Source organism: Leucoraja erinacea, chromosome 14 (genome assembly GCF_028641065.1).
Source record: "Leucoraja erinacea ecotype New England chromosome 14, Leri_hhj_1, whole genome shotgun sequence".
In the NCBI taxonomy this organism is placed as follows: domain Eukaryota; kingdom Metazoa; phylum Chordata; class Chondrichthyes; order Rajiformes; family Rajidae; genus Leucoraja; species Leucoraja erinaceus.
In genome coordinates, this window is record NC_073390.1 from 13382134 (window position 1) to 13394678 (window position 12545).

At 45.1% G+C, this 12545-nt stretch overlaps 1 protein-coding gene across 1 annotated transcript in view; it reads left to right on the plus strand.

Annotated features, from left to right (window-relative positions):
- Positions 1 to 11451, plus strand: part of LOC129703284 (collagen alpha-5(IV) chain-like) — a 137480-nt gene extending 126029 nt beyond the window's left edge. Inside the window, 7 exon segments of the mRNA XM_055645629.1 lie at positions 1306 to 1419; positions 2443 to 2541; positions 2814 to 3020; positions 4078 to 4255; positions 4980 to 5094; positions 7953 to 8125; positions 10228 to 11451. Of these exon segments, the coding sequence (XP_055501604.1) occupies positions 1306 to 1419; positions 2443 to 2541; positions 2814 to 3020; positions 4078 to 4255; positions 4980 to 5094; positions 7953 to 8125; positions 10228 to 10303 (962 nt within the window). The 3' untranslated portion in view covers positions 10304 to 11451.
- Positions 11452 to 12545: the final 1094 nt, after the last annotated feature.

The following is a 12545-nucleotide window of genomic DNA, read 5'->3' on the forward strand; positions in this document are numbered from 1 at the left end:
ATAGTCTCACCAGACGAACCGTCCGTAATGTCACCTCGGATCACTGCTGTGACATCCTCCTTGACCATCAATGCAACCCTCCTCTTTTTCCCTCACCCCCGTCTCTCGTGAAGCTCCTGTACCCGGAACATTAAGCTGCCAGTCCTGCCCCTCCCATAACCAGGTTTCAGTCATGGCTACAAAGTCCCAGTCGCTCGTACCTATGCATGCACTAAGCCGATCTGCCTTAACCGTCATGCCCCTTGCATTAAAATACGTGCAGTTGAAATCAACCCTCCTTCCTTGCTCTCCACCTTTCACCTGCCTGTTCTGTCCACTAACCTTTCCCACACCACCCTCCATACCCAATTCTAGCCTCAGTCTTGTAGGAGATCCCACCCCCCTGCCATTCTAGTTTAAACCCTGCCCGCTAGGATGTTTGTCCCCCTCCAGTTAAGGTGCAACCCGTCAATTTTGTACTGGTCGCCCCAGCCCCAGAAGAGATCCCAGTGATCCAGAAATCAAAACCCCTGCCCCCTGCACCAACTCCTCAGCCACGCATTCATTTCCCCTATCTTCCTGTTCTTACCCTCACTAGCACGAGGTACTGGAAGCTATCCTGAGATCACTACCCTGGAGGTCTGGCTTTTCAGTCTTGTACCCAATTCCGTAAACTCGTGATGCAGAACCTCCTTCCTCTTCCTACCTATGTGGTTTGTGCCAACTTGCACAACAACCTCCGACTGCTCCCCTCCCTCGCGAGGATGCCGCCTCACTCATCCAAAATGACAGCACCAAACGTAACAAGCACAGACAGCTATCTCCACGGGAGTGAGGTGATCTACCTTACCCTGCTCACCGTTCTTGTGCCCACCTCAGGTAACTGCACACATTAACATCCACCTGGCTCCTGATCACAACTGACCCAGTGCCCACACAACAGGGGCATTTACAGGCTTCTGTCAGTGACCAGCAATAAGGCAATGACCGTAGACTCTTTTGAGCTTTTCAATTGTTGAAATTCTTTCTAACATGTTAAGTAAAAGTATATATTTGTTTCAGTAAACTGCATTTTTTCAGTGATCAACGTCTACTCCATCTCAATTGATTAAGGCTACATTCTGGTTCATTGGTAATGAAAACAATATTTAGAATTTATGCTTGAGTGTCTTCCAAGGAGATTCAGGTCTATGTATTCCTCCAAATGGTGTCTGAGTACAGTAATATATGGGCATCTCCTTGAACAAAGCTATAATTATAACAATGTACTTGTGTCTCTTTCAAATTGTTTCTGCTTTTCCTTTAAACGCGTTTGTTATCTCTTAGGTCCACCAGGGCCACCTATCGTCACCATAAAGGGTGACCAAGGGTTGCCAGGTTTGCCAGGGCCTGACGGAGGATGTGGGAGTCCAGGATCTCCTGGCTCACCTGGACACATTGGTACGTTCGAAACGCAAAGAAATGTCGTTAAATTCCACTGCAGTGTCTTTCATGTTTAATTTTTTCACCACAAGTGACATAGTAGTAACATGGTTTGCAAATGTAAAATGTGCTGGAAATCACATATTCTGCCATTTAGAACATAGAACATAGGGCCCTTCGGCCCACCATGTGCCAAACGTGTGCTGTCCAATGCCCCAGCATCTCTCCTGTGATTGGGCAACCGGAACTGCAGGGAATACTCCAAATGCAGCTTAACCAAAGTTCTATAATGTTGCAACATGACTCCCTCACTCGTAAACTCAATCCCCAACCATTGACAGCAAGCATACTATTCGTCTTTACCACTTTATCTACTTGTGTTGCCACTATCACGGACCTCTATGTCGATGCTCTTAAGGGTCCTGCCAATAACAGTACACTTTAGCCTTATATTGGACTTCACAAAGTTCAATCTCACATTTGCCTGGATTAAACTCCATCTGTCCTTTATCTGCCCATATCTGTATCCAGGATCTATATCCCGCTGTATAGTATGACAGCTGCACTGTCCGCAACTCCAACAATTTTGGTGTCGCCTGCAAACTTACTAACCAACCCATCTGCATTTTCATCTAAGTCACTTATATATAATCACAAACAGAACACCACTGTGGAACATCACTGGCCACTGACATCCAGACAGCATGACAGCCGGGGAGGGGGTGGTTTGGGTGGGCCAAGGAATTGCTGAGGATGCAGTCTCTGCGAATGGCAGAAAGGGGAGGGGATGGGAAGATGTTGGGATTACATCTGCCCACAATATTTAATATGTAAAGAATATGTGATTCTGTTTGGTTGTTTGTCTTTTTGCCGCGAGCATTGCCACTTTTCATTTCACGGCACACCTCGTATGTGTATGTGAGGAATAAACTTGACTTGACTTGACATTGGACGTGGCTCCATAATTTTGTGCCTATCTTTGTAAAACAACGCCTGCAGTTCCTTGTTTCTAAACCTTTTCCTGTGTTGGTTCATGTATAGGAAAACCAGGCCCATCTGGACCATTTGGTCTCAATGGGCTTCCTGGAGCTATAGGTCACCCAGGACCACATGGATCCCCTGGATTTGATGGACCGACAGGTAAATAAGGCAACCACTTCAAATAGTTCTTGATAAACCCTCACAGATTGTTTCTATTACTGTGGAAGGGGTTGGTAAATGCAGTGACATGTCCTTTCATCTTATCTTTATTACATTGCATTCATTTTATGTGATGATATCTTTTAAAGCATATGCCATAACATGTTTGTTAACACTCATAAGTAGATCAATAGGCTGAAATCAAAGCTCCAAATGCAGTTTTGGTTGAGACAACATCAAATGGAAGAAATTGTATTTTTGCTTAACATTAGGATCAAAGGGGTCTCCAGGTGCAAAAGGAAAGCAAGGAGTTAAAGGATCTTCAGGACCATCGACATCAGTTATCCAAGGTTTCGTCTATACAAGACACAGTCAATCGAGAGACATACCTCTGTGCCCAGGTGGCACCAAACAGCTACATATTGGCTACTCTCTCCTCTTTGTACAAGGCAACAGACGTGCATATGGGCAAGATTTAGGTATGCAAACCCATTCTAGAAGCCGTTTCTGAAAAAATGTAATTGATTTAAACATGATTGTTGCAGATGAGTTTCATAGTATTTGAGGTTCAGTATAGGGCGGCACGGTGGCGCAGCCAGAGCACCAGAGATCCGGGTTTGATCCTTACTACAGGTGCTGTCTGCATGGGGTTTGTACGTTCTCCCTGTGACCACGTTGGTTTTCTCCAGGTGCTCCGGTTTCTTCCCACACTCCAAAGACTTACAGGTTTGTAGGTCAAATTGTCTCTAGTGTGTAGGATAGTGCTAGTATACGGGGTGATCACGAGTCGGCACAAACTCAGTGGGCTGAAGGGCCTGTTCCATGCTGTATCACTAAAGTCTAAATTTAGGGGAAGCAAAAGTATTGTACTGCATCTGTATTATCATACCATTAGTATGGGACAAAAGGTATCATTTGTTCATTTGAGTCTGTGCTGACTCTTTCAATGTAATAGTCCAATTCCTGGCCTCTCTGTAATGTGTGTGTGTTTGACCTTTGGGGTGGAACTTGAACCCATAACCATTTATCGCAGCATTAAAAGTGAAAATGATTGAGCCACACAGCAGGACACTGGTGCTGCAATGAAGTTCCCAGTTTATGTGCATTCATGAATAATGCTCATGTTTTAATATCCGTCAGCATTCCATGTGACATGTTAGTTCAGGTTTATCATTGCCGCATGCACCAAATGCAGTGAAAAGCGTTTTTTGCATGCTATCCAATCAATCCAGATACTATACAGAAATACAATCCGGCCAAACGTAAGTGCCTTAGGTAGAGTGAAGGGAAAGATGCATAGTGGAGAATATATTTCTCAGCATTGTAGCCAAACAGTTGCAGGGACAACAACAACACATGCATTTCATTCACCCCCAGCAAGAATTTCATAACCTCATTTGATCTCAAAGAAAACCACAATTCTCCATGGCATTTGGGAGGAGTACTTAAATATAATACACGGTGCACATATGCTAGGAATCCAGTCTAATTGATGCGCACTTCATCTTTGTGTTTCTTTATTTCTGTGGCGTGCAGGAACCGCTGGGAGTTGCTTGCCCAGGTTCAGCGTGATGCCGTTTTTGTTCTGTGATATAAATGATGTCTGCAACTATGCGTCACGAAATGATTATTCCTATTGGTTGTCAACTTCAAAACGAATGCCAACGGATATGGCTCCGATCAAAGGGCAAGAGCTGCAACCATTTATAAGCAGGTATTGCCTTCGAAAATGCATCTGTAATCCTCTGAAGGAATTTATGGATACCATCTGGAATTGCATGATTTAAAAATATGGCCCAGGGCCAGTGAGTTAACCGGTGAATTGTTTGAGCCCTTTAATCTGGGGAGTTCCAGATTCAATCCCGACAGGTGTAGAAAGCAAGCTGATTAGGGTAGTGTTGTGGGGGTGGTTCTACAATTGAGCATCATGGATTTGATTAAGGGAGGGAAAACTTAGGGTGGCACGGTGGCGTTGCGTAGAGTTGCTGCCTAACAGCGCCAGAGACCAGGCTTGATCCTGACTGCGGGTGATGTCTGTATAGAGTTTGCACACTCGCCCTGTAATCGCATGGGTTTTCTTCAGATGCTCTGGTTTCCTCCCACATCACAAAGACATGCAGGTTTGTAGGTTAATTCTGTAAGTTGTCCCTAGGGTGTGGGATAGAACTAGTGTACGAGTAATCGCTGGTCGACATGGACTTGGTGGGACAAAGGGTTTGTTTCACACTCTCAAAACTAAATTAGAATTCAGCTAATTTTCACAAACAAAATTTGAATTTGTTATTGATGTAAACCAAAGTAAAGAATTTGTACTAAATAATTGAACTAATACTACAATTTAAGTTGGGTATTTCTGCTTTAAGGATAGCAGCATAAGGCCTTTTGGTTTAAAGAGTGTCTAAAGATTTTTGTAACTCTTGTTGTGTCTCATTGTATAGATGTGTTGTTTGCGAAAGTCCAGCAATGGTCATAGCTGTGCACAGTCAAACTATTCAGATCCCACCCTGTCCAAGAGGCTGGAAATCCATGTGGATTGGCTACTCATTTGTAATGGTACGTACATAAATGAATGCCGTGGCAACCATGGAGTCCATGCTTGGGAAGAGACTAAGACAAACGTTGGTTTCAACTCGTGCTTGTGATTTACAATTAGGGTTTGAGTGTGGCACAGTGGTGCAGCTGGTAGAGCTGCTGCCTCACAGCCAGAGGCCAGGGTTCAATCTTGACCTTGGCTGCTGTCTGTGTGGAGTTTGCACTTTCCCTTTGCGATCGCGTGGGTTTCTCCCGAGTGCTCCCCACATCCCAAAGTCGTGCAGGTTTGTAAGTTCATTGGTATCTGTAAATTTTCCCCAGTGTGTGGGGAGTGGATGTGAAAGTGGAATAACATTGAACTAGTATGAATGGCTGATCGATGGTCGGCGCTGATTCGGTGGGCTGAACGGGTTGTTTCCAGGCTGCATCTCGAAACTAAAAATCTAATTTATACTTTGCTAAGCTCAAGTCAAGTCAAGTTATTGTCTTATGCACCAGTACAGGGAAGCGCAGATACAATGAAAATTATACTTGCAGCATCGTCACAAAGACTCAGACAAACAGACAAAAACAACTTATATATAATTAATATATACAATTTCTATAAGAAAGAAGACTGTAGGGAAAAAATAACAACTCATTGGTTCAATACACAAGAACAAGTCCATGGTCGTGCAAGGGGTGAACTGTTGTGTTCCAATGGCAAGGTAGGATTAGGGTTATATAGAGTCATACAATGTGGAAACAGGCCCTTCGGCCCAACTTTCCCACACCAGCCAACATTTCCCATCTACACTCGTCCCACCTGCCTGCATTTAGTGCATATCCCTCCAAACCAATCCGATCCATGTACCTGTCCTAATGTTTCTTAAATGTTGCAATAGTACCTGGTTCAACTACCTCCTCCAGCAGCTCGTTCCATACACCTACAATTCTTTTTGTGAAAACGTTACCCCTCAGGTTCATATTAAATCTTCCCCCCCCTCACCTTAAACCTATATCCTCTGGTCCTTGATTCCCCTACTCTGGGCAAGAGACTGTATGTCTGCCCAATCTATTCCTCTCATGATTTTGTACACCTCTATAAGATCACCCCTCATCCTCCTGCGCTCCAAGCAATAGAGTCCTAGCCTGCTCAACCTCTCCTTATAGCTCAGGCTCTCAAGTCCTGATAACATCCTCATAAATCTTATCTGCACCCTTCTTCAGAGTTTGAAGAGTCTCGCCCTGAAACATCGCCCATTCCTTCTCTCCAGCGATGCTGCCTGTCCCGCTGCAGCTTTTTGTGTATATCTTCGGTTTAAACTAGCATCTGCAGTTCCTTCTTACACACTTCTCTGCACCCTTTCCAGCTTGACAACATCTTTCCTATAACATGGTGCCCAAAACTGAACACAATACTCTAAATACAGCCTTACCAATGTCTTATACAACTGCAACATGCCCTTCCATGTTGTGCAGATTGGTTCAAGAACCTGGTAGTTGTAGGAAAGTAGCTGTTCATGACCCTGTTGGTGTGGGACCTCAGGCCTCCATATCTCCAGCCCGATAGCAGTGAGATGGTACATCCTGCCTGATGGTACCATCCTAGTGGACTCATGGTAGATGATGGAAATCCTTAATAATAGATGCGGCCTTCTTCCGGTAGCACTTAGAAACATAGAAACATAGAAATTAGGTGCAGCAGTAGGCCATTCAGCCCTTCGAGCCTGTACCGCCATTCAATATGATCATGGCTGATCATCCACTTCATGTAGATGCTTTTGATGGTGGGGAGAGCTGACACACTGGCTGAATCCACCACTCTGCAGCCGATTGCATTGTTCAACATGACGTAGACAAATGCAGTAAAGGGCCTGTCCCATTTGGCGATTTTTTCGGTGACTGCTGGCATCATTGACGTATCAGGTCACCGAAAACATTTGCGGCTTGATGACGTATATTTTCAAGTGTCGCAACATTTTTTTGTCACCGCTGGATTTTGAAATGTTCAAAATCTTTTGGCGACACTGATATGATGCTGGTATTCGCCGAAAAAATTGCCAAGTGGAACAGGCCCTTATATCTGCTGCAATTTTAAGCTGGGCACCAATTTTCTCGTTGACCCGTATGGATCAGGCTCTCAAGTTTCTCCTTGGTTCTCTCTTTGTGCAATCCAAGCACCTTCAGTAGATCTTTCACCCTGCTGATAGCCTTGGCCTTATAGCATAGTGGTGGGTGCCCACTATGTCACCGAACCCTACACAACAATATGAAAGTTGCTAAGTTTGACAACTTTCCTTATCGCTTAATTTTTTTCTGAAGTATGAAAGGTTTCAATTTTTCATCGGAGCTTTATCTCCCCCGTGGTTAACAGTCTGCAAAATAAAGTAGAAAGTTATGCCCCTGTCCCACGTAGGAAATCTCAACGGAAACCTCTGGAGACTTTGCGCCTCACCCAAGGTTTCCGGCGATTATTTAAAAAAAATTCAAAACCGGCCGCGACTAAAAATAGGTTGCCGTTTTAAAAATCGGTAATTTTTTAGTCGAAGCCGGTTGCGATGCTAGTTGAAGGTGGTTGCCGGAGGTTGCAGGTAGTGGCAGGTAAGACCTTCCACTACCTGCAACCTCCGGCAACCACCTTCAACTAGGCAACCACCTTCAACTAGCATGTTGAAGGTGGTTGCCTAGTCGCCTGTAATCGCCAAAAAAAAATCCTAAGTGACACAGGCCCTTTAACCTTCTTCCCTGCTGAAGAAATGCAAGGCAACAAATACACAATGTCTCCCTCATCTATGTTCCTGTTTCCTGATTAGCTGCACCTCAATTCTGAAACTAATTCCCCTAAACTGCTAATCTGTTGAATGTTTTAATGGAAATATGTTTCTCTCACTTCCTAGCACAGAGGCTCAGGTGCTGAGGGATCGGGTCAAGCTTTGGCTTCACCTGGATCGTGTTTGGAAGAATTTCGTGTGGCACCTTTTATTGAATGTCACGGGAGGGGGACGTGCAACTATTATGCAAACGCCTACAGTTTTTGGCTGGCAACGCTGGATCCCACACAAATGTTCAGGTATAAATACTGACCTTCGGAAAGATGCAGCATGATTGCTAGATTTGAATGGAGTTTATTACCTGCTCTTTCCATGCCTATAATTACATTCTGACCATCTGTTAATATATCTAGTTCATAAATTTTTGAGAATCTGATATTAATTCGGGCAGCACAGTGGTACAACGGGAGAGTTGCAGCCTTACAGCGCCAGGGACCCGGGTTCAATTCTGACTGCGGGTGCTGTCTGTACGGAGTTTGAACATTCTCCCTGTGACCGTGTGGGTGTTCTCCGGGAGCACTGGTTTCCGCCCACACTCCAAAGACGTACAGCTTTGTAGGTTAATTAGCCTCGGATAGTTGTAAAATTGTTCCTAGTGTGTGTTAGGTTACTGATGTCCATTTGTTTGATGCCACAGTTTGCCTGTTCTGCAATTTGCCAGCCGGCTACCTCTGCATATGCACCAACTGCTTCACTGGTATGCAAGGGTATTCACCAATGTTGCCTATCTGAAGAGAGTGGGGAACAATGGACAAGTGTTCTGGTGTGTTGATCTGGGGAGACTTGTGCCTGGTCAATACAAAGAACATAGAACAGTACAGCACAGGAATGGGCCCTTCGGCCCACAATGTTTGTGCCGAGCATGATGCCAAGTTAAACTGATCTCAGTACAGGTGCACAACCTTTTATCCGGAGTTCCGGAAACCGAAAAACTCCGAAAACCGGCCATTTTTTCCAGATGTCGTCTGCGCACCAAAGCTCGCGTTTGGCGCCAAACTTGACCCGAAACGACCCACGGTCAACCCAGGTCTGTACTACTGTAGCGGCTGCCTCCTCCCCGGAGACCGGGAGACGCTTAAACATCTGTAAATCATTGCTTAAATGTTAGTCAGTTAGTTTGGAGGGCTTTTATGTGAAGGGGGGGGTGAAGGGGTAAACTTTAATTCTTAGTCCCCTACCTGGTCGGAGAGGCGGGGAGCGGTCAATGCCTTACCGGGTCGCCGTGCAGTAAGCTCAGCAGCGCTGTGGCCGGTGGGGCTGCGGGCGGCGCCGGTTGTAGCTCCGACCCTGGCAACTCTACCCCTGGCTGCGAGGCGCTCCAAATCCAGCGCGGCCCGCGGCCGGACGCCCCAGCTCCGCGAATGTCGGGAGTCGGCGGCGTCGCAGCGCTGGGATACCAGCGGGGAGCGGGCAATGCCTTACCGGGTCGCCGAGCGGCAAGCTCCGGAGCGCTGTGGCCGCCGACTCCCAACATTCGCAGAGCGTCGCTGGATTTGGAGCCGCGCAGCCAGGGGTAGAGTTGCCGGGGTCGGAGCTCCAACCGGCGCCACCCGCGGCCGGACGGAGCCCCCAGCTCCGCGAGGTTGGGAGTCGCCGACCAGGTAGGGGACTAAGAATTTAAATTTCCCCCTTCACCCCTACTGCACCACCACCACATAAAATCTAAAATCCCTCCAAACTAACTGACTAACATTTATGCAATGATTCTCCCGGTCTCCGGGGCGGAGGCAGCTGCTCCAGACTTTTCAAGCCGCCCGCGCTACCTACCTAATCTACGCTAAAAATCTTCCATTCGGAAATCCGAAAATGTCCGAAATCCGACAAGTGTCTGGTCCCAAGGCTTTCGGATAAAAGGTTGTGCACCTGTACTAGGAAGCCCACCGGTGTATTCCAACTGCTTGTGAAAGTACGTAATCTGGAACTGAATTCAACAAAAAATATTAATCATATTGCAGATGCTTAAAAAATAAGAGACCCTGTCTTTGTCAGTGCACAATTGACTCATGGATGTCGATTCAACCTTGCACAGACAGTCAAATGAAGTCAATCCATCGAATGTGTGCGCACACCATTCTGAAGTTCCACATGTACTCATAGCAGCAAAGGAACTTATATTCATTTTAATTATTGTAACCTTTTTACTAACAGAGAACAAAAGAGTAGAATAGAGAATAAAATGGGCTGGGAGAGAATGAATGTAAAAATGGGTACTTGCTGATTGGCGCAAACTTGATTATCTATATGGTCTCTTTCTCTGTGGTTTCTCTTTATGACACTATCAATAATAATTATAGGACCAACTTAGCTAAGCATATAGAAAATCTTTATGTTTATGTTACAGGAAACCCAGGCCACAAACATTAAAAGCAGGAGAATTACGATCAATAATAAGCCGGTGTCAAGTCTGTACAAAGTGAACGTGGACGTTAACGGATATAATGGTGCTCTTCCTGATATGTTTTGAATTGTGTATAAACAACTATGAAGATAATTGAATATGATTAATACATGGTGCTGACTGGACTGTAACAAATATAACCAATAACTTGATGTTGGTAACACTTACAAAAAACATTCGCATCAGCCATGCGACCACCCAAAGGAAGGACACAGTTACTAAATTCTACAAAACCGCTGCCAGATTTTTTATTGTAGTAATAAATATTTTAACCGTATAATGGTGCTGGTGAAGACATTATAGATTTCTATGTCATAGATTAAAAATGTTGTGTTGGATATAGGTGGAACTATATCATGTGCTAATCCTTGTTGGTCAACTGAGAAATACAACAAATCATTGATTCTGTAAGCGTTTATTTAAAATTGTGTACCATATATATACATCTGACTCAAACCATAAAGAATGAAATGGGAGCAGTGAAACTATTGAACAGAGAGCATTTTATATTAGTGTTACACCTTGACAAGATATCATCTTCTATCTTTTAGTGCTGTGCATATTGAAGATGCATCCTGAAAAATGTTTACTATGAATCTGATGATTTTAGGGGTAGTTTTAACTTTATTTTGCTAAATAGTTATAGTCATAGTCATACAGCCTGGAAACAGGCCCTTTGGCTCAACTTGCTCCCATGGGCCAACATGTCCCATCGACGCTAGTCCCACCTGCCTTGGTTTGGCCCATATCCCTCTGAACCTGTCCTACCCATGTACCTGTCGAAACATTTCTTAAACGTTGCGATAGTACCTGCCTCAACTGCCTCCTCCGGCAGCTCGTTCCATACACCCACTGTGTGAGAAAGTTACCCCTCAGGTTCCTGTGAAATCTTTCCCCCTTAACCTTAAACCTATGTCCCCAGGTTCATGATTACCCTACTCTGGGCGTCTACCCAATCTATTCCTCTCATGATTTTGTACACCTCTATGACAAGTAAGCGATTGTAAGCGATTGTGAAGTGGCTGAAGTGTTTAAATTGTATGAGTTGCAACATTTCAATATACCAATCTTGCTTTAGTCTGGCAAAAATTAATGGTTTAAATCATGCATGTACTTATGTTATCTACAATGAAAAAAATTGCTTTTAAAATTTAAAGATGTTCCTTATCATACTGCCAACATTCTAATTGTACGTGATTGAAGGGCACAAACAATCATGAGCCCATCAAGTCCTGGTAGTTCAATGCAATTCAAGTTTAATGAGGATTTTATCCCGATGAATGAACGATGAATGAAGGAGGGAGAGAGAGAGGGGGGGGGGAGAGGGAGTTGGAGAGGGGGGGTTGGAGAGAGGGGGGGGAGAGAGGGAGAGAGGCCAGGGGAGGGGAGAGGAGGGCAGGGGAGGGGCAGAGAGTAGGGGGGAGAGGAAGAGAGGGGAGAGAGGGGAGGGGGAGAGGAGGTGGGGGGGGGGGGGGGAGGAGAGGAGGAGTGGGGAGAGGGACCCGACCAGAGAACAACCCAAGAGCTCTAGCACAGGGCCCGACTTACTCGTTCTACACTCACAGCATGTGGAACACAGGCCGCCGCAGTCTACAACTATGATCTTTGGTCTTCAGTCGACGGCCCGACTTTTTGAATAACGGGGGGGGGGGGGGGGGGGGGGGGTGACATCACTCGCAGGCGAGCAAGAAAGATCAGTCCAAAGGATCTTATAGCTCTAAGATCTTTGAATCAGTTAGTCCTCCTATGTTCATCTGTGGTCGGAGTCATAAACCCTCCTTGGTCGTCATAAACCGCTATGGATGGCCAGATGTACAGCCCCTCTCGTCGTGATGATCAAACCTCCGACGTCGGAACGGTCAAACACACTGATGAATCGGCACTTTCCTACCAGAGACCGTGGCTTCAGGATGCTAGCCCTTGAGGATTATTCTAAAAATATGCACCCTCTGCTAACTTTTGCATGATTCCTCCCAAATTTGAAGACCTATGTTGTAAGGTGTAGGCAATCTCAAAGATCTCCAATCTAATTCAGCACATTTTACTGTTTGGATTTTGGATTCAGTGCAGATAATATCCAATCAAGCTTTAGTAAGGTTAGTATTTATTGCCTTCAATTACAACTGTGTTAGTGATGTGGATGCACGTTTTTGAATCACAACCATTCAATTGGCAAGAGTAAGCCCACAGTGTTGTTAGACAGCAAGTTCAGGGACATACACACCTAAATTCCAGAGACGAGATTACTATTTTTTATTCAA